Source organism: Delphinapterus leucas, chromosome X (genome assembly GCF_059928025.1).
Source record: "Delphinapterus leucas isolate spDelLeu-1000000601 "Yukka" chromosome X, BTC_Dleu_Yukka2, whole genome shotgun sequence".
NCBI classification, from domain to species: domain Eukaryota; kingdom Metazoa; phylum Chordata; class Mammalia; order Artiodactyla; family Monodontidae; genus Delphinapterus; species Delphinapterus leucas.
In genome coordinates, this window is record NC_143150.1 from 125634256 (window position 1) to 125656592 (window position 22337).

Genomic DNA, 22337 nt, shown 5'->3' on the forward strand with positions numbered 1-22337 from the left:
CTTTAAGGGAAGAAAATAATTGTTCATTATTAGAAAATGCATTAATTGTAAACTCAAGGTATATAACTATATAAATGTTCCAAGAGACAGTCTGTGTTCATTTCATTGGGGACATTGAACAAGTAGATTCTTATAAAAGAAAAATTTTTTCTTTTCCAGGCCATGAATAATTACTGATTTAACTTTTTCAACAATTCAGAGCATACTGCAGGTGCACCAGAATTAAACAAGCATTGCATAAACCAAATGGAGATGAAACCTAGCATGAACCCAAATGCTATTCCAGGTTAGAAGCCAAAACCTGACGTTTGCTTAGCAACTATGTGCACTAAGATGACATTACTCGACTTCGAGGTTCTGATTCTCACGGGTCAGTGTATACAGAAGTCTCTTTGATGGAACCATTTAGAGAGTTTTGAAACTCCCTGTGGCTCTTGTCATTCATGTCCAGTGATCTTTGGAAATTAAGGGCAACTAAACCGAGCTACGAGAAAATGCAGATGCTATGTTCAAGGTTTGTATGGTACTGGTATCTCTCAAACAGAGCTGGAACTTTCTAAAATATCCTGGGGAAAAGGGCAGGCATGTGAGAGACTTAGGTGAGGATTAGAAGGATGACTTCAGAGACCATCAGCTGGTAATGTTGGAAGAGGATAAATATGTTGGCCCCAAACCAGCGAGGAGCTATCCCAACTTCCAGTAACCACCTTCTAGTTAGGCAAAATCAAAGAAGGAAAGGAAAACAAAAGTCCTTAATAAAAAAGTCACAAAGGGAAAACAAAATAAAACACAAAAAAGTTATGAATCAAAGTTACCTTGCTGTTTTGCTACAATGAAGAAAGGACAAGACCAGAGTGAAAACTCTCTCTTGGTTCTTTCCAACAAGATGATTTATTTGAGATCACCCAAAATCACATCCTACAGAAAGGGAACATAACATTACACAACCAAGTGTAGCTATAAAATCTCAAACATTCAGGCAATGCTTTATTTAGATCACCAAAAATAAGGTTTTATAGAAAAGGAACTGTAACAAGCGAATGTATAGCTGCAAATTTTCTTTTGCCATCAATATCAACCCCCTCTAAAATATTCTGGGACTACTTTTTGGTTTCCAAGCAAAACTAATGTTTTGTTGCTCAGCCTTATCACAGGAATGAAAATGGTTTGCAAAACAATTTTGTTTAATGCTAACAAATAACTAAAAAATGTGGTTATTGCTAACAAGTAACTCCATCTACTGAAACAGCCCAACCTACGCACACTTTCGTGAAAATTTCATTGTGAACACAGCTGCTCTTTCCCCGCCGTCACAGATGACATGTACTGTGGCAAGGGTCACATGTTGGAGGCCGTTCAGGTACCTAGGAAGTAATCCTTAACAGAAATAACTACGGTAGGTAAGCAACTCAAACAAATGGGCCCGCCTCTGCCACACACCCCCAAGGCAAGTGTCTGCATTCGCTCTGCCTGTAAGGAAGGCCCACCAACTCCCTAGTTCTTTATCGGGAACGGAGAGTGTAAAGCTAGATAGAGAAGCTGTTCTTCCAGAACCATCAAAACCTTAATAAATCGCCCTGGGGTTCTTCGTGCTGTAGTGCGCCTCACAGGCAGCAACATAGGCAGACTCTGGGAAAAAGTCATCATGGTATTCTGCTAAAAACCTGGAAAAAGAAAACAAATAGCCCCTATGATCACCACAACAAAGGCCAAATACCAAGAAGCAAAATTTTAACTTCCAACCACTCTAACATTTCACTCTTTTCTGTACGAGATAGAAAAAAAAATAATGAATATAATCTTGATGTCTATATACTGGTTAGTTTCATTGCACATATCCGGCTTCGACGTTAATGACTATTTCATTGGAATCCTTTCACTATCAAGTGTACAAACAGAAATAGAACCTAAACTCCACTAGGTGGCAGTCTTGATTATATAATCACTTCTGTGCAAAAAGGCCTCGTGACTATTTCTACATTTTCCTCATTTCTTTATTTACTTATTTATATTTGGTTACGCCAGGTCTTAGTTGAGGCTCGCAGGATCTTTAGTTGTGGCATGCGGTTCCCTGACCAAGGATGGAACCCGGGCCCCCGGCATTGGGAGCATGGAGTCTTAGCCACTTGACCACGGAAGTCCCACATTTTCCTCTTTTAAAAACAAACTATAGGGGCTTCCCTGGTGGCGCAGTGGTTGAGAGTCCGCCTGCCGATGCAGGGGACAAGGGTTCGTGCCCCGGTCCGGGAAGATCCCACGTGCCGCGGAGCGGCTGGCCCTGTGAGCCGTAGCCGCTGGGCCTGTGCGTCTGGAGCCTGTGCTCCACAACGGGAGAGGCCACAACAGTGAGAGGCCCGCGTACCGCAAAAAACAACAACAACAACAACAACAACAACAAAACTATAAAAAATCAATTATAAACTCAATAAATGTCACCTGAGAAATTCACAGTACTTACATGGCCTAAGTTAAATCAAAACTGAATGGTTTAATTAGTGAAGAGCATTTTGTGGCCCAATTTGCCATGCCAAAAGGTGCTGCAGTTCCACCAAAATAGGTAAGCAGCACTGACTTATGCCTGACTATGGATGGATGTTAAAATGTAGCCACTCAAGAATCTGCAACACAGAGGTACTACCTTGACTCTGAAGTATCAAATATTTCACCATGAATGGCTAAAACATTCTCACACGGGCCACATTAGCTAGTAAGCTAAGTAATTAGCCCCTTGTTTGTTTCCCCTGCCTCTTCCCACCTGTCCAAATTCCTAAAAAGATAAGGATAAACCTCTGCAATACCTTCTTTAGTAAAAACCAAATCAAAATTCATTTGAGAGATAACTCTGTCTTCTTTGAGTGTACCCTTCCTACAGCAATTACTGATCCATTGTTTCTCTAGTTAACGTCTTTGGATACATTTTCAAAACCCATTACAGCTGACCCTTGAACAATGTGTGGGTTAGGGGCGCCGACCCTCTACACAGTTGAAAATCCCTGTATAACTTACAGTTGGGCCCTCCATATCCACTGTTCTTCCAAATTCCTAGACTCAACCAACCACATGGATCATGTAGTACTACATAGTATTTACTATTTTGAAAAATCCGCATATAAGTCGATCTGTGCAGTTCAAACCCATGTTGTTCAAGGGTCAACCGTACTATATTTATTTGTAAATCTTTCTAAGTTACCTTCTAAAACCCTAATTTCTATTTCGTATTGCGCATAACTCAAAATCAGCAGCCTCTCCTATGCTAACTTGCAGCTGTCTCATTTTGGCATTATTTGATTTCAGCTTAACAAAATGTTGAAGCCAAACAGAGCTGTGGCTTTTTTTGAGGGGGAGGCTGGAGGGGAAGAGAGCGTTTTTGAAACTTGTTTCTAATAAAATGTTATAAAGTCTAATTCCACTTATTGGATACTTTATTCAAAATACCCACACAAATATCTTTTAAAAACTCCAAGACCCATTTCTCTGGCTGGAGTGGTCTCCACTCTGGTAAATCCTACTTGATTAGCTCTTGCAGGTTGGGGACTAAATACAAGGAAAAGGTACCCCCTTAAAGAGAATCAAGAAACAGGTCAGGGAGATGTGACAAGCTGGGTGAGGCAGAGTGACAACCAGCCTTGAACGCCAAGAGGAACTGGTCAATAGACATCTGGGTGGGAGAGTTGGGCCACAGGCATAATGGAGCCTGGGGTCCACAGCCCCAGATGCAGGGGAGGGGAGAGAGCCTCGGGACAAATGATCTGACGCTAATCAAATGACTGGCTCTGTCAGGTGAAGGAAACAATACCTTTCTCCGAACTCACGAACTATCAGCACATTTATCCGAACTCCAAAACAGACACCAAAATCAGACCTGTAAATTTAAGTTAGCTTACATACATGCAACAAAGAAAAGTCACATACCTAGGGTACTCCTGAATAAAATACACAGAATTAAATTATTATCAATCTCAATCACTTCTTTAGAAAATTAATTTTCTATTCACATGGTTATCCAACTGGATTCTTCTAGTGACACCAAAAAATTTTACCTCTGTACATTGAATACCCTTCACTTAGAAACCAGATAAACTACGAAAAAAATAGCCCCAAACCCCCATGTTACAATTACTGTTAGAACCAACCATACTTGGGTAATACTGCTACCATTTAAAATACCACAGAGCTAGCTTCCACATCTGCTGAAGACAAGTTCAGAAAAGTCATATATAAGGTGGCAGAGTAAGTTTTGACAAACTAATAACAATACCTCAGAAAGAGATCAAAGTGCTTCAGTAAAGCCTTCAGATTCTTCTCAGAAAAGGACATCTTTCCAAGGATTTCTGGAAGTTTCACTGCATTAAAAATAAAAGCAAAACCATTTACAATCAATCGGCAGAATCTGGCGATGAGTAGGACACACTCAGGGATCCTCTGGCGCCCCATGTGTCTTTATTTGAATTGAAATTAACATCTACGTTGCCGAGCAACACCAAAACTCTTACTGAACACAAAAACAGAGTAGTAGTACAAACATTACAAACACAATTTTTATGAAATTTAAGATTCTTTCGGTGTTTTTTTTTTGAGATCAACATTTAATGATTTTTCTTAGACGCCAAAATTACCACAAGATGTACATAAGCTTATAAGTGTTAAAATCAAAAAAGAAAATAAAAAGGGCAAGAAGAAAGCAGGGACCAGGATTTCTTACCGAACAATCGCAGCAAGTGTTGCGCCCCATAAATGTAAGAGGGTGGAGGTGGCTGGTCACCTGGCGGGTAACTGTCGGGTACAAGTTTCCAGGAGAGGACCTGGGAAAAGCAGATTGAATGCTTTGTTGTTATATCTTAACACTCCAGTACCAACAGATCTGAACATTTGGAATCCCGGCAGAAACACATACACATTGACATTCTCAGGCCAGCAGAAAGACATCACCCATCAAGTGTCACATTTCCACACCCAAGCTTCCCATCCCTCTGGCACCTCTGGAGCTGCCTCACAGCTGGACCAGAAAATGGGAGGAAACCAAATGTGGAACAAAACAATGACAAGAAACCAATGTGGAGGTCCTGAAGCCATCCCACCTTCCTTGGCAACATGGAGACACTTCTAACCACCTAAAAATTATGACAAATTGTATGATGATGAAAAAAATATGCCACTTGGGCTTCCCTGGTGGCGCAGTGGTGAAGAATCCACCTGCCAATGCAGGGGACACGGGTTCGAGCCCTGGTCCAGGAAGATCCCACATGCCACGGAGCAACTAAGCCCGTGTGCCACAACTACTGAGCCTGCGCTCTAGAGCCCACGAGCCACAACTACTGAGCCCACGTGCCACAACTACTGAAGCCCGCGCGCCTAGTCCATGCTCTGCAACAAGAGAAGCCACCACAATGAGAAGCCCATGCACCGCAACGAAGAGTAGCCCCCGCTCGCTGCAACTAGAGAAAGCCCGCGTGCAGCAACGAAGACCCAACGCTGCCAAAAATAAATAAATAAAATAAATTAAAAAAATATGCCACTATATCAAATAACACAAACTTATAAAAATAAATAAAATGAGGAAGAAAGACTTAAAATTAGATTAGGGAAATATTTTCTAATTTTCAACAGCTACTACCTGTAAATTAGCTCTAACTGTTTTGGTCATTTTGCCCCTTTTCCTTTACTGAAAATTCTGCTGTATTAGACAGTGAAGCAATAAAAAGTGATCCAAAGATGTTTTGAGTAATGATGCTACCATTGTTTCAAGGTTTCTAATTTTCTGCTATGTTAGATTCACTTTGGAACCTAATTTCATCCATTGAATCAAGTGAAAATAGACTTCAGCCCTGGTAACTGATTTCTTTTCCTTCGCTTTGAATTTCAGAACTGTGGGTGGATTTGGGGCTTTTGTTAAAGTAAGAGTTGAATTTCAAAACTCTCTGATGAGCTTCCACAGAAATACTTCAGCAAATTATAGAACGCTTCTCCTGAGTTGCTGTTTTGCTTTTTGAGATCTGTCAAGTTTAATCTGGAAATAGTAGCGTCAAAGGAAACCCTCTACAAGACCAAGCAGAAGGATGCCAAAACGACCCGAGAAAGGCTGATGATGTAGTCAATTTAATCAAATGAAATTGTAGAAGTTAACAAGTACCACCACGGTTCCATATGACTCCATGCAGAATGTCTGGGCTTCAGCCCTTGCCTCACTGACCCCACCCTTCTGTGCTGTAGGAGGTTCAGGGTAGGAGTAAGTTTCAGCACCTTTACACTATCCCCAGCACCTAACCCCGTGGTGCACACAGCTGAAGCTCGGGAACTGTTTTCGACAATGATGCTCAAAGTGAACATAGGGGAGTCTGAGATCACTGGAGGCATGAAGTGCACGTGTGCAAAAGCAGCTCATCTGGTTAGTTAGCAAGCCAGTCTACCTCACTCAATTTTGCATCTCAGTGCAGCGAATCATCTCCTATTTATCAAAGATGCATTATGGGGGAAAATAACAGGTTTCTAGTGGAGGATTCTTAACTGGGGTGTGCACGGGAACCACCTGTGATCTCAAGCAGGAATGTGAGTCCAGACCCTCCGCATGTGGTGGGGCAGTGAACGTCATTGGGAGAGTGAGTCTCAGGTGGTCAGGATGCAGAGCCCTGGGGAAAACATACTCCAGTATAGGCACTTATGGAGGGGGAATGCACTAAGGTCTCACGAATCATTGAGAGTCTGCCCAACTCCAACCACTGACTAGAAATCCTTTTTCACTAGAGCTTACAGCTCTACCTATAACCACTAGATGGCGGCCTTGCACCAGTGACCAGATAGGGAATGGCCATGCCTCAATATTCAGATGTCTTCCAGAAGAAACATGATTCCCCATAAATAATAACACTTGCAGGGCCCTCTTGTCTGAAAAATGGAAAATCAGGGACTGCTTGCACTAGGAATTTCCTAAATCTTCCCTCAACATCACTGTAACACAAATTGAGTTTTCTAGCAGGGGTCGGCCAACTTACAGCCCTTGGGCCAAATCCAACCCCCATGTGCTAAGAACCGTTACGTTTTTGTTTTTGTTTTTGCAGTACGCGGGCCTCTCACTGCTGGGGCCTCTCCCGCTGCGGAGCACAGGCTCCGGACGCGCAGGCCCAGCGGCCATGGCCTGCGGGCCCAGCCGCTCCGCGGCATGTGGGATCCTCCCGGACCGGGGCACGAACCCACGTCCCCTGCATCGGCAGGCGAACTCCCAACCACTGCGCCACCAGGGAAGCCCCACGGTTACGTTTTTAATGGTTTTTAAAAAATCAAATGAATAATACTTCACGACATATGAAAGTCATATGAAATTCAATTACTAGCGTGCGTGAATGAATTTTGGAGGGACACTGCACACTCATTCATTTGTGAACTTTCCATACCGCTTTCACGCTGGTGCACAACCCTGAAGATATTTACAATCTGACCCTGTATAAGAAAAGTTTGCCGACCCCTGTCATCAAATATTCTTTCTAGTAAAGCCATCCTTCCCTATGCACAGAAACAAGAAAAATCCCACTTCCTAGGTGAGATTCACAGAATACCCCAGTGGGCTAAGACATCTCCTGAACTCCTGAAATACTCACTACCTACCTCAGTTAACTGGCCTTAAAAATAGTTTTAAATTGAAGTTTTCCCATCCATAAAATGGAACTCTGGTGGTGAGGCTATTCTCGAGAACTCGAGGTAATTTAGGTCAAGCGCCTGGCACAATGCGGGCATATAGCATGCCCTCAAAGGGATGATGATAATACTACTGTTGAGGATGGTTTTTAAAAAATATTTATTTATTTCATTTATTTTATTTATTTTTCTCCGCGTTGGGTCTTCGTTGCTGCGCACGGGCTTTCTCTAGTTGCGGCAAACGGGGGCTGCTCTTCTGTTGCGGTGCGCGGGCTTCTCATTGTGGCTTCTCTTGTTGCAGAGCGTGGGCTCTAGGCACGCAGGCTTCAGTAGTTGCAGCACGCAGGCTCAGTAGTTGTGGCTCACGAGCTCTAGAGCGCAGGCTCAGTAGTTGTGGCGCACGGGCTTAGTGGCTCCGCGGCATGTGGGATCTTCCCGGCCCAGGGCTCGAACCCGTGTCCCCTGCATTGGCAGGCGGATTCTTAACAACTGCGCCACCAGGGAAGTCCCGAGGATGGGTTTCTTATTTTTAAATGATTGAGAAAATGCCCAAAGTGGAATATTTCATAACATGCAAAAATTATCTGATATTCAAATTTCAGCATCCATAAATAAAGTTTCATTGGACCACAGCACACTCATTCATTTACAGAGTGCCTGTGGATGCTTTGGAGGTGGGTAGTCTCAACAGCAACTGTGTGGCCCACAAGGTTTAAAATATTTACTCTCTGGCCTTTTGCAGAAAAGATGTGCTGATAACTGTTCCATAAAATGAAAATCCTCACACTTCAATACTTGTACTTATTTGAAATAAAAGATGAATGTTAAGTGTAGGGCTGGAGTCCTAACCATTGTCTCATTTTAGAAACCACAAATACGTTACAATCATATGAACAATTCTGTTACTATCTGCAGCAAGAGTAACGTAATGCTTCTTCTAAGAAAACCCAACTTCCTCCTGCAGGATTTAAGAAACCACAGAAGGAAGGACTCACTGGGGATGAACAGCAGGCACTAACTCTTTACCTCATTTATTTCATTAGTTCTTCTGCCTTCAAAGCCAGCAAACACCGCACTCCCTTCCTTGCTAGGGGTCAGAGGAACGGGTGAGGATGATCTGCTATGAACGGGTGTCTCTTCAAAAGGAAAAGATGTCAATTATTCACTTGTAAATCACACAGTTACGGAATTAAAGATCGCTGGAAGACCTTTACAAGCAGCAGAGACGTTATTAATCTTTAACAATAAGACTTCCCTATTAAAGACAATACCTGGAACATTATTTGGCGGAAAAAAGCAAAGCAAAGGAATCAAGTACTGAGATATGCTATGTGATGAACCTTGAAAACATTATGTTAAGTGAAAGAAGCAGCAGACAGAAGGCCACATATAGTACGATTCTACTGATATGAACACACGCCCAGCAGAGGCAAATCCATAGGGACGGGAAGTAACTAGCGGTTGCCCAGTACGGCAGATTAGGGCTGAGGGGAGGGGCTGCTACCAGACTTGCGGGCCAGCTCTAACCGGTCAGCGCCAAGGATCCACGCTGCGGAGCTGAAGGCGTGGGGAGCTCCCTTCTCCTAGCTATAGCTGAGGGTAGGTTAGGGACAATGCCTCATGAGCCTCAGGCGGGCCGAACTCCCGAGTCAAATTCCCAGAGCTGAGCAGGCGAATCTGGATGTGACCCTGTGCTCGTCCTGTTCTCCCCCAGCACCTCCTGTCGGCTGCAGTCGTTTCAGGAGCACGAAGTGCAACATCGGCTCTCCCCGGCGGAGCCTTCCTGCACGGGGAGTGGACCTACTCTTTTCCAGGTGCAGGAACAGCTTGGGCATGCTGGCAGACGCGTCCTGCTGCCGGCGCTTGGGCTGAGGCGAGGCGCTGCTCTCCGACAGCCGGTCGCAATTAGCGGAGTGGCGTGTGGACCGCCTCAGAGACTGCAAGGCTTCCGGCTCGGCTTTGCGCCTTTTGGGGGTGGCTGGCTCGCCTGTGGTTGGCTGACTCTCTGCGGACTGTGGTGTGGATGGATTCAACAAAGGTGGGCTTGGAGAGAGCTCCTCTGGGTTCCTGCGGAAGACAGGGGAGAACGTCACACGTGCCTGGCCCACAGAATCTCTGTAAAACCTGGAGGGGTTCTTCAACGTCTTCTTTCACACAGTAAACACACCCTCCACTCCACTCCAGGAGGCTTAGAAACTTTCACTTCCAGATGTGCCAAAACGAATATTTTCTTCAAAAGTAACTAAACCTATTAAATCATTTTAACCCTTTAAATAATTCCTCAAGGCACACTGGCATTAAAGATTGTGATGCCCTTTTATACTTGTTTTAGATCAGTGGTTCTCAACTGGGAGTGATTCCACTCTGCCAGGGGACACTGACACCTTCTGGAGATAGTTTTGATTGTCACAACTGGGAAAGTGCCATTGGGATCTAATGGGTGGAGCCCAGGGATGCTGCCCAACATCCTACAATGCACAGGACGGTCCCACCACAAAAGATGATACAGTTCAAAACATCAGTAGAGCCAAGGTTGAGAAACCCTGGTGGAGAGAATAATACCACATTATCTCATCACAGTGTAACTACTGGTAAGATTAGAAACGCCACAAACATCGGCCAAATTTTGTGGCAACACACGGTCCACCCCAGACACTGGGAACCTCGAGGTTTGGAGGAGGGCATGGGGACATCAACACAGGTCCCCAGTGAGTCACACAGGCCTCTCAAATGGGGTGGAACCAATGGGGAAGGAAGGCAGGCTGAGAAGAGACGGTCATGAGGCAGACAACCAGGAGACAGGACCCGGGAAGGAAAGGGACGGGGTGGGAGGAAAGGTGGCCGACACATGGCACACCAAGTGGGAGGCTGTCAGTGCCCCTTGGGAGCAGAGGGAGGTGGGAGACAAAGGCAGATGGTAAACAGGCAAGAGATGGATGAGTGGAAATCATGAGAACAGACCACTCTCAGGAAGACAGGCCTTGGGGGAGAGGGGAGTAGCTTACACAGATGTAGGCATAGACTCAGGCTGGGGGACTTTCAACCCCGCCAAAGAAAATATATTTGGAAATGCTTGGTCACCGAGGGAAGAAAGTGGTGACACAGCAGACCGGGAAGGAAACTAACCTTACCTGAAGGGCAAAGGTGGCCAGCCCTTTATGAACGTCCTCATTTAATAACTACCTACAGAAGCAAATGTTCTTTCCATTGTACAGAGGCAAAAGCAAGAGGCTCAGAAGACACCTCCCCAAGCCACACAACCTATACGCGAGGGAGCCAAATTCAAACCCACATCTACCTTTCTCAGGCCGTGCTCTCTTCACCCCACTGTCTTTGGAAAGCACGGGATGGCTACACAAGAGCCAACTTCTCTACACTGAAATCTTCACTTGGTAAAACCTTTTAGAGCCATTTGCAAGTGAATGACGACTTAGCTTACCCAGGAAAAAAGAAAACCACCAGTATGGGCGCTTTGCAATTTACTCCCTCCTCCAAACGTGTTGGCCCCATAGCATCCAATGGAAATCTTCAAAAACAGATTTAGCTATTTCATTGATGATATCTGATGGTTGAACTGCAAGTTAACTTACCTATTAGTGTTTGTGGTACTTTCCTTAATCGGAAGAAAAAATTTGGACGAAGTCACCTTTTTATACTGAACTTGTTCATATGGATAAAGCAAAACCAATGGGAGAGTGTAATCAAAGGTTATTCTTAATCCATCCACCATCTCCTTACAAAGGTCAACGCTGCGAGGATTAAAGAGATTAGAGATGCAATAAAAGAACTTTCCAAAATGTCACAATGAAATTGCACATTTTAAGAAGGAAGAGTTTTAAATGCTATATACTATACCTATGTGTGTAAAAAATAAAGTTAGCCTGTAGATGCTAATAATAAAGAATTAAATGGGAACACAGATCTACAATAGAAAGTGCAGTAAGTAATTTTACCTTACCACACTGAACACAAATGAATATGCCCAGTGCCACACAAGGAGCCCAAGCAGTCTGTGCTGCAGAAGGGGGCCGTCCTGACGAACTAACACACCTGTTTAAAGGTAAACAATCTACGTGTCTGATTCCACTCCTGCTGGCTCATGTGCCCAAGGCAAGCTATGAGGACAATTACTCAGACTAGGATAAAGACCTGTTTGTAAACAAGCCTCGATAAAATTCTCATCCCCCATTCTGGTTCTTCTCAAGGAAGAAAAAGAGTTATCTCCCTAAATTACATCATTGAAAAAAACTCCAGGTGTTGAGGCAGTGCATATACTCAATGGATCCACACCACATACCTAAGGAGTTACTGAACATTCCGAAAAAGGGACAATATTTTGAAATTAAACTGGTTATTACGTGAATCATCAAGTGCTATAGTAAATGAATTCATAATAACTGAAACAGAGACATGTTACTTGTTCTAAATGGAAGTCACTTCTCTAATACCCGAAGCGAACCATGAAACGCCAACCATCCCTCCCCTACTTACTTCTTTTCTGCTGGGATATAATGCACATTCATGTTGGCATGTGGTATAGCGTGATGGTGGCGAGGCCTCTCATTGGCTGAAAAGGCTGCATTGATAGCAAAATGCTTCACGTATGATTCCAAAATAGTTATGATGTTGGTCTGGCACGGAAGTTTCACTAACTGTTAACAAAAATATAAACATCTGATGTATACATCCCATTGTATAAACCATATATTCCAAGAAACAGTGGTCTTGTCTACATCATTTTTTTTTTTTTTGCGGTACGCGGGCCTCTCACTGCTGTGGCCTCTCCCGTTGCGGAGCACAGGCTCCGGACGCGCAGGCTCAGCGGCCATGGCTCACGGGCCCAGCCACTCCGCGGCATGTGGGATCCTCCCGGACCAGGGCACGACCCCGTGTCCTCTGCATCGGCAGGCGGACTCTCAACCACTGCGCCACCAGGGAAGCCCTCTACATCATTTTTGAAGCTCAAAAATAAAGCCAATTGTGTTTGAAGATAATTTTTTAAGCAAATGTGCTTTGAAGCTCTTTGACGTTTTTCTTCTACTGATCATATCCCCATGTAGATTACAGTAATAATTTTTAAAATAAATGCAAGCAGTGATTCTCAGCTTAGTGATCCATTAGAACCACCTGCGGAGCCTCTAAGACATCCTCAGCTGCCACCCCCAACACCAAGAATCAATTTCACCTTGACCTCTTGGTTGAAGCCCAGGCATCAGGACTTTGCGAAGCTCCCTAGAAGATTCTAATGGGCAGCCAGGGCTGGAAAAGACTGCACACTTTCATCGGCAGAACAGTACTGTCAGAGAAGTTTAAAACCCGACTCAGTACAAAACTTAAAATATGAATTTCATTCCTCCAAGGTTCTCAACTTTTTAAGATTGCAAAATACAGCTAAATGAAAGCTCTATTACAGATCCATGTTTTATATGTTATCCCTGTATACCCGTTTCCTCCTGTTGATATAGTAACAATCGTCCTCAAGCTTCTTCTTCAGAACTTCAGGGATTTCTATAGTTATTGTTCTTTCTTCCATTTCCTTTTTTGCATGCAGCTCCGATTCTTCCTTCTGCAATATCACAATTCCATTTTTAGCTACCCAAAGCAGAGAGTCTATATCCAAAGAAGGACTAACATAAGGACAGCCTACAATGAAACAAACCCAGTTAATCTTCGACATTTACACCAGTAATGATGCCAAGTGTTCTAATGAAAAGTATATTAACAGCCAAAAGTTAACTTGTTTTAGGCCACTAACCACACTGCAAATGATTATTTTGCTTCTTCCCAACTTAACTTTACCAGTGGGATTCATGTTAACTTTGTAGACAGGCAAACAGAATATGCCAAACTCTGATACTTAATCGGCATTATAAAAAGTTCACACTTTCACTGGAAAGAAAGAGGTAACTATGATTTGTGAAAACCCTTTATGGGTATGAAGAGCCATGGAGAGGTTCTTACAGTAACTATAAGTAAGGGTTAAGGGCTATTTTCCCTTATATATGAAGTACAATTTTACAATATTTGGTTAAAAAAAACATTTCACAACTAGAAATTTACCACTAAAATATATGCCAAAGACAAAGAGTTTTTACAATAAAAACTTTATACCACTTCAGTCTTTTCTTCAATATCACTTTCTTCACTTATTTCTTCATCCTTTTCTTCACTACTGTCATCAGAGGAACTGCTTATTGCTAGGTAAAACAAAAAACACCAGGCAAACCTGCATTATACACTTCCCTAACCCTTATGTTTACAATTCTTTAAGGTGGCATGCATGTCCTACTGCTGGTAATAATAAACTACTATCCTGCATAAATTTTTTGTTTGTTTGTTTTTTGTTTTTTGTGGTACGCGGGCCTCTCACTGTTGTGGCCTCTCCCGTTGCGGAGCCCAGGCTCCGGACGCGCAGACTCAGCAGCCATGGCTCACGGGCCCAGCCGCTCCGCGGCACGTGGGATCTTCCCAGACCGGGGCACGAACCCGTGTCCCCTGCATCGGCAGGCGGACTCTCAACCACTGCGCCACCAGGGAAGCCCTATCCTGCATAAATTTTAAATGCTGAACACAATTACTGTACCTTTCAGAATAGAAATTTATTTTGAAAAAATATAACACCAATTTCAAGGGAATGCAAAAACCACACAGGTAAATGATCTGCAAGTGTTCAGTCACCTAGGATCCTATGGTTCCGTGGCGCATTCATAAGTGGAGCAATGTACCAAGAAGAAAACATGAGAATGCACCTCTGAGGGGTCCATATAAAGACACTGGCTGAGAAGGCAGTGGTCATGTGCAAGACTGATGAAGTCTAATTAGAAACTTATTGACTGCTACTTTAATTGTTACCAACAAAAGGGGCAGATGTTTTATGTAATGAGCTTAAAATGTTTCCCTGTCTGTAATTCGAATGAATCTTCCCCCTCAATCCTGCGGTATAAAAGAACTAGGTAAAACTCCTTTTAACCAGAGAAAATGAGTCAAGCCACTCACAGTTTTCAACATTTTCATCTTTTTCTTCAGCAGGGAGGCTTTTTAAGACAGAGTCCACACCAGGCAACCTGCAGCGCTTCCTCTTTCTTCCTGTGCTTCTCCTGAAACAAACACAACTGAAATGCTGACGATGACTGATATTGGTCTTGAGGAAAAAACCAAAACACAATAACAGTAATTCTTAAGTACCTAAGATATAATTAAACTTTAAAACAGAACTGGTAATCTCCACTTCAGAATACTACACAATAACCTCTCTGAAAGCACAGCAGTTATTTCGAATACAATAGAAACACTATTCGCTAACACACTTTAAAAATGTAAAATTACTTAAGAAACCATGTTTACCAGATTTAAAAACTTTTATTCCATAAAAGTTCTAAACACTTAAAGAAAACACACTGAGTAACATTTATAGGCTCTTTGTATTCTTACAGGCGAGCTACAGCTTTCCTTGCCAATTTACGCTGTAATCTCCGATTTTCATCGGTGTCACGAAGGACATGATCTTCAGCTGCCCATCTATCCCAGCTAATCAAACAAAAAAGGAAAAGAATGTAAAATTCATTATTTTAGTTTGATATGAAACAAATGTTAAAAGCACCTCACAGGAACAGATGTGTCTCAGAATTACGTACATTTTAGAAAACTATTTAAATATTTTAAAATCACAAAAAAGATGTAAATAAACTGAAAACGGAACTCATTCAGACACAGAAGCAACTGGGGTTTCCAAAATTACCCATAGAGAATACAAATATAATCGACTTAGAAATAATCATTCTTCAGAGTAGGCAAGGTTTGATTTTTTTAAAAAAGCAAAAACAGGAAATGAAACTTTCCTAGGAGTGTCTCTAGAACTTAACAAAGAAGTTTGCAATGTTCCTGTGCAGAGGTGATCAATTTTCAGGCCGGTTTAACAAGTACACTCACCTTCTGTTCCAACCATTAAAATGGATCAGATATTCTGGGATCTTTCTGCCTTTTTCGTCTTTCCCAACAATAACATCGACAATCTGAAACCAGGAAATATCGTCCACAAACGATAGAGCATAGAGAATATTAGAAGCTGAATCAGAAAAACTAAATCATAGACCTTTTCGTAAAAGAAAAGAAAGCATTCTCTCCTTTTTTAGACAGAGAGCTGGACTGAAACATTTTTCCTTTCAATTCCATTTTTTTTCCTGAGTGGATGCCTCAAAATAGGAAGCATCCCTCCAACCACCCCGATTGGTCTCTGAGTGTGAGAACGGGTGCAGCTTCCGAAACCACTGGCCGGCCGAACTGTCACTAACTAAAAAGGGTCCAGGCTAGACAAGCGAGCTGCAGCCGAGAGACCTTTGGGAGTTGTAGTCTCCTGGGCTCCGCTGCGTCCAGGTCCAGTTCGGCTCGCAGCTTAACGCCATCCCTCCCAACGGTGTCCCCTGGAAAACGCCTGGGGCAAATGATGGGGCGTGTCACCCTTGGGGAGACTCAAGGCGGGGAGGGAGGAAGCACAGCAAACAGAAAACTGAGACGGGGGCAGCGGGGGTAAAGTCCGAAAGTAAAATGTAGAGCCCGGAAGGCTTGGGCAATCCCCCAAAGGGCAGCACCTCCCAGACACACCTGGGGCCCGGGGCTAGCCCCCAACTCCCGGAGTGCGAGGCCAACTCCCTCTGGCCATTCAGACCTTAGTTGCTGCAGATGTGGCTCAACGACCCCCGAGCCCCGGAGACTTAGGCGGACAGGCACGGGGCGCGACACGCAGATTGAAAACCTAAATGCTGCAAGGCCCCGAAGGACTATGACAGCCGGGCAACCTTGCCCTCGGGGTGGGGGTCGCGGGCTACGGGAGGGGGCGAGCCTAGACACGACTGGGAGCCCACGCGGCACTAGATCGCACAGAATGAGGGGCTAAACGCAAGGCAGAAGCTGTGTGCCAGCGACCTCCTGGACAGGCGGACCCCGCTGCCAGATCCCCGGCCTAAGACTTCGCACACCACATTCCGAGGGCGCCAGTACACCCCAGGCACCGGACGGAAGCGGAAGCGGAAGCGCCCGGGCCCAGACTCCCCAGCGCGGTGTTCTGAGAGCGCCCCCTGTCGCCCGTGTGGCGCCGCGCAGGCCGAGGAGCCGCGAGCAGGGAGCACCCGGGCCCCGCCACTTCCCCCGCTCCGCGGCGCCGTCCACACCCGCATCCGCATTCGCCTCCCGTCCCGGGGTCCCCGTCCCGCGCCTCCTCCCTGTCCCTCCGCGGCGGCACCTTGGCATCGTACAGCACTCGCGCCTTGGTGGGGTCAGGCTCGAAGCACAGCACTTTCTCCCCTGAGTGGAATTTAAATTTCATGCCCTCGCTCGCGCTCATTTGCTCATCGTGGCGGAGGGCGAGGCTCCGGGGCGGGAGGAGCGCGCGCGGTGGGGGAGGGGAGTGGGGGCGGGGAGGTGGCGCGCTTCTGCTGGGGTGGTGGGGAAGGAGCGGGGACTGGCGGAGGCTGCGACCGGCCCGCCCTCGGCTCCGCCTCTGCCCGCCTCGCGCCACTGCCGGACCTCGGAGCACCCGGGCGCGCGCGCTCCCGATCGAGCGCGCCCCTGCGAGTCCCCGCCGGGCTGCGAGTGGGGAGCCCGCGGCCGAGGTCCGCCCGCAGAGCGGTCGGCCCCTCGCGCCCTCCTGGGAAAGGCGGCCGAAGCGGGGCCCACGGGGTCTTCGCGCCGGACACCCGCTCTCCGGTCCGGGGACGGGAGACGCTAGGAGAGAGCCCGTCTGGGGTGGGCACTGGCTGTGGGGAAGCCGGCCGGCGGCTGCCTTCCGGGAGCTCCCTGGCCGCGCCGCATCCTCCACCTTAGCAGAGCGCGGTGACCACGCGGGGAGGACGTCGGGCTGGGGTCGGGTCTAGATGGGCAGTGGCCTTGGGCGGGGGGCGAAGGGTGGTGGAAGAGTGAATAAAGCACTGGGACATATCGGGGCCAGGACAAGCAGGTGGCAGGCCTGGAGGCTCCCAGTGACAGCGGGTGAGCCGTGGGCGGCGAGGCTGATGGGTCCTTACCAGGTCGTTCCATGGTTTTCCAACCCCCAGAACTCGCAGAGATGCTCCCTCAAGGTCTGTCTTCTCCAATACTGTACACCGAAAACTCCCTACAGGTGAGAGGTGTTGTACTAGCAGGTACCTGAGGGGATGCTCAGGACGAATGACAAATGCTGGGAGACGCTTCTTGAAGGGCAAACCTCTACAGACAGGAAAGATGGTGCTGGGTTTGTTTTCTTTTGAGGAATAGAAAGTCTTTAGGCAGTGTAGTTGCTGAATTAAGCCCCAACTGGAGACCAGCTTTGAGGCTCTGGGGTGGTAGTGAATTGCCAGTCCTCCACACTCTGGGCTCTGTTCTTCACTCCAGAAATTTGCACTTGCCTCCGCCTTCACTGGGTTCCTGGTACACATACATCCTTCAGACTTCACTTTGGACACAGCCAAGAGAAAACCCCTCAGGCTTCCCTAGATGATGATACACCCCTCTGGGATTTCCCCCACCCCACCAGCCCTCTATTTATCCATTTCTTGCATTTACTACTCTGCAGTAGGAGGGCTGTTCATTTGCAAAATGTCCCCTTTAAGATGCTCAGCTCCTTGAAGCTTGGGAAGGCAGGGCTGGAGGGAATCTCATCCAGTTCATCATTGCACACTCTTAGCATACAGTGAAGATTGATTGGATAGATTATGGATTTATGAAATAGAATCCACAAAACTCAGAGATCAATTGAATGTGAAGGTGGAAAGTGAAGGAGGAATCTTGGAAGACTTCCAGATTTTCTGGCATAACCAGTTGGGTAAGTGCTAGGTCCATTGGCCAGAATAAGGGCTATCAGAGGAGGGACAGGTTGGGGGAAGCCACGGAAGACCTGTGTCTGGGATACAGTGGAGAAGCCAGAACTAGAGTCATGATTCCTCTTCAGGTTGTGGTTTATCAGGGACAAGATTTTGTTTTTGTTTTGTTTGTTTTTCTTTTTTTGCGGTACGCGGGCCTCTCGCTGCTGTGGCCTCTCCCGTTGCGGAGCACAGGCTCCGGACACGCAGGCTCAGCGGCCATGGCTCACGGGGCCCAGCCGCTCCGCGTCATGTGGGATCTTCCGGGACCGGGGCACGAACCCGTGTCCCCTGCATCGGCAGGCGGACTTCTCAACCACTGCGCCACCAGGGAAGCCCAGGGACGAGATTTTGACGATGGTGTTCCCCGTAAATGGCAGGGGGAGCTCTGGGGCACAAGCAATTGCATGTCATGGTTAAGCCATAACTCAAGTATTAATGTTTTTATTTTTCTTGCTGGTGAATGGAGATTTCCTCTCCAGATTCTAGGCTTTCACAGCAAAACTTTGGCTGCTTTCTTTTATTTCTCTCCATTTCTACCCCTTATGTCCTTGAGCAATGTCTTTTTCCCCGTCCCCCTAAAAAGTCCAAGAATGCAAAAGCCTTCAGTATCCTAAAAGCTACGAATCCCACCAATGGGAACACCCGTTGCAGCCCTCATCCAGATTAGGACCCACCAGAGAGGTCTCCATGTCTAATGCGGGTAGAGCATCTTTTCCTCTTGCGGGTAAAGGTAAAGAACATGGTGGGCTCTGGGATCCAGTCCCATACTTGTCACTTCCTAGTTCATGTGTAACCTTGGACAAGTGACTAGCCTCTCTGTGATGCAGTTTTCTTACATTTAAAGTGAAGATAATAGTGGCTTCTACCTCAGTGTTGTTTTAGGAATAAATCAGTCTATTCAGTGTATATGCCTTTGTGTAGTACTTGGCATAAGTGCTGGGTAAGGGCTTGCTATTAACATTAGGCATTTCTTGACCATTTCTCCTTGTCCCCGATTCATTCAACAAATATTTATTGAGCCTCCTGTGTGCTGGATGCTAGACACATAAAGTAGGATACAGATATTACCCCTGGCCTCAAAGAGGACACATTTCAGGAGGGGCAGAGCATGCAAGCAAGTGCAAGCCTCATGAGTGCTCTGATAAAGCTGGCCCGGAAGAGAACAGACACAAGTGCTTACATCTCCCTAGGAGGAGGGAGAGTGTCAGAAAAAGCTCCCGAGTGGAAGTGCTCTTGTTAAACAAACTGAAGATATTAAACATTTTAAGAGTTTATTTGAGCAGAAATCTATTGGAATCTGGCAGCACCCAACCAGATGTGGTTAGGAGTGCCACACTGTGAGTAGCTCAGGGAGAGGCTTTCACAGAGAAAACGCAGATGTAAGGCAAGTGTTGATTGGCTACAGCATAAAGACCAGTTGGCTGTTTGTGATTGGTTGTCCTTAGCATTTTGATTTCATAACCTTGAGAAACTTACAGGCTTAGATTTTGGTTTGCTTACCTAGGCTGCCAAGGCATTAGAGCCACCTCGGTCTAATGGCCTCTTTGTTTAATTAATTAGACTGTTATCCCCCCCCTTTTTTTTTTTCCCCCGATACGCGGGCCTCTCACTGCTGTGGCCTCTCCCGTTGCGGAGCACAGGCTCCGGACGCGCAGGCTCAGCGGCCATGGCTCACGGGCCCAGCTGCTCCGCGGCATGTGGGATCTTCCCGGACCGGGCACGAACCCAGGGGCACGAACCCAGGTCCCCTGCATCGGCAGGCGGACTCCCAACCACTGCGCCACCAGGGAAGCCCCTGTTCTCCCCCTTTTGGTCATCCTCTCATATGGGAGAGATTGAACAAAACTTTGGTATTAGCGCCACTCTCGGTCACCAAAAGAGTAAAATTGTTCTTGTCTCATTGTGAAACTCACATAGGTTTTGATGTCAGATCCGTGGAAGAATTGTTTTTGCTGTTTATCTCGTTATTCATCTTGTTTCTGTTTCTCTAAGTGCAGTGAGATCATCTGATGTACTGCTGATGGCTATGAACACGCATTTAAGACCATTGAGAGAACATAGCACACCAGGGGCTCTACAGTGAGGACTATTAGGAAGATAATACAGAGAGACTGAAGTATCCTCCTTAACCAGGGCCCCATGGATCAAACCAGTTGGTATCAAATCAGTCAAAAAATGTACATGAAGGGGCATCAACCCGTTTTAGCCAAGTGGCTTGTTTGTTAACTTCCTGTATTTGCTACAATACCAGAGGTGTTGAACCGGATACAGCAGAAGTATTTGCTGTGGTACAGACTCCTCCTTGATCAGCCAACAAATAATCTGAAGCACTTCTTTTATCTAAACCACCTTAGCAAGAAAGTCTCAGGACTTGTGTTGTACAGTTACGGACTTAGCAGCAGATGTAGCGATAGTGGTCAGAGTTAAGGAGCATTGTCTTTCCATGCGTTAACAGAGAGAAAACACAAGTAGCAAGAAGGTAAAAGGAATAAAGATTTCATATTGGGGATGAAGATCTTGATCTGTGATCTTGGCAGAGTTGTTTACTTCAAGATGCCAACTGCTTCTGGGGAGGAACCTCCCTAGTTACTTTTTTTTTTTTTTTTTGCAGTACGCGGGCCTCTCACTGTTGTGGCCTCTCCCGTTGCGGAGCACAGGCTCCGGACGCGCAGGCTCCGGACGCACAGGCTCCGGACGCGCAGGCTCAGCGGCCAAGGCTCACAGGCCCAGCCGCTCCGTGGCATGTGGGATCTTCCCGGACCGGGGGCACAAACCCAGGTGTCCTGCATCGGCAGGCGGACTCTCGACCACTGCGCCACCAGGGAAGCCCCCTAGTTACTTTTAATTTTACATCTCCAGCTGGCGTGCAGTTCCAAGATTCTGGAGAAGCCCTTTTTAATTGGGGCATGTGTACCCAGGTTCAATTCCCTGAAATTTGTCTGTGATCTGGGTAGTGAGAAGGACCTGGTATCGTCCCTTCCAAGGAGGTTCAAGGGCAGTCATATTCTTCGTGATTCGAAATCAGAAGAGTGGGAGAAGATTGGAAACATTAGTTTGGAGGGTTGTAGCCAGATATTTGAGGAAACTAGAAGAACTCAGGATCCAGTTCAGTTTACAGATACACAGTTCTTTCCTCTCACCTTTCTTATTTCTAACTGGCTTTAATTACATATATTTATTAGAATTCTTGACCTTTCAGAATCCTTTATTCCTAGTGAAAACTAAGAAGTAATCAATGTGGACTGTTTGTTACACTAGCATTCTGTGGATTGGCAAATTTATAAATACTTTTCACAGTTTCTAGAAGTATATTCTTCCTCTTAGTAATTTTTCAATGTGGCACAAAATATGCTTACTGATAGAACCAAATATCTTCAGATCCTCTGCCAAAGAAAGCCAAAAGTGAATAAATCTATGTTCAGTAATTAATGTTGCAGTATTTTATCTTACTTGGAAATGATCTAGATGTTCAATGACTAGCCTTCATTTAACTTATCTCATCCAACTTTAAGGTTTTAAGTTACCAAAAAGAGTTTGGAAACTATTCTTAAGCAAATATACCATAAGGCGTGATTATTGCCGAAAAGTACACTTATAAATTTTTATCTTACATCTCCTTAATTTTCTTGTTCTTAACAATTGTTTAGCTTACTCCTGAAAATTTCATGAGACATTGAACAGCCAGCCATCATCTTAAGTTACCATTCTTGCTGACAAATTATGTAACAGAGATTACATGAGCGTATTTGACTTTAGTTAACCTTTCGGGCATGGACATGTGATATAGTCCCGGCCACTGAGAGAAGTTTTCATGGTGAGGGGAAAGAGCGGGGGCGAGCACATCTGGAAGGAAAGATCCCCCCTCTCTCCGCC

The 22337-nt window shown here is 45.6% G+C and overlaps 1 protein-coding gene across 2 annotated transcripts; it reads right to left on the reverse strand.

The window, feature by feature from the left end:
* Window positions 1–872: 872 nt before the first annotated feature.
* On the reverse strand, window positions 873–17008 carry MSL3 (MSL complex subunit 3). 2 transcript variants are annotated; one of them, XM_022559828.2, is made up of 13 exons: window positions 16868–17007; window positions 15559–15641; window positions 15061–15156; window positions 14626–14726; window positions 13741–13826; window positions 13073–13195; window positions 12121–12281; window positions 11220–11378; window positions 9434–9696; window positions 8656–8765; window positions 4703–4802; window positions 4259–4343; window positions 873–1664 (listed from the first exon to the last, which is right to left on the reverse strand). In XM_022559828.2, the coding sequence occupies exons 1-13, from the start codon at window positions 16967–16969 to the stop codon at window positions 1565–1567; spliced, it is 1569 nt and encodes a 522-aa protein (XP_022415536.1). In that variant the 5' UTR covers window positions 16970–17007; the 3' UTR covers window positions 873–1564. The 2 variants fall into 2 exon arrangements, with proteins under 2 accessions (XP_022415536.1, XP_089760925.1); XM_089904799.1 differs by lacking the exons at window positions 873–1664; window positions 4259–4343; window positions 4703–4802 and adding an exon at window positions 7248–8091 and having other exon boundaries at window positions 16868–17008.
* Between the last annotated feature and the right edge of the window lie 5329 nt (window positions 17009–22337).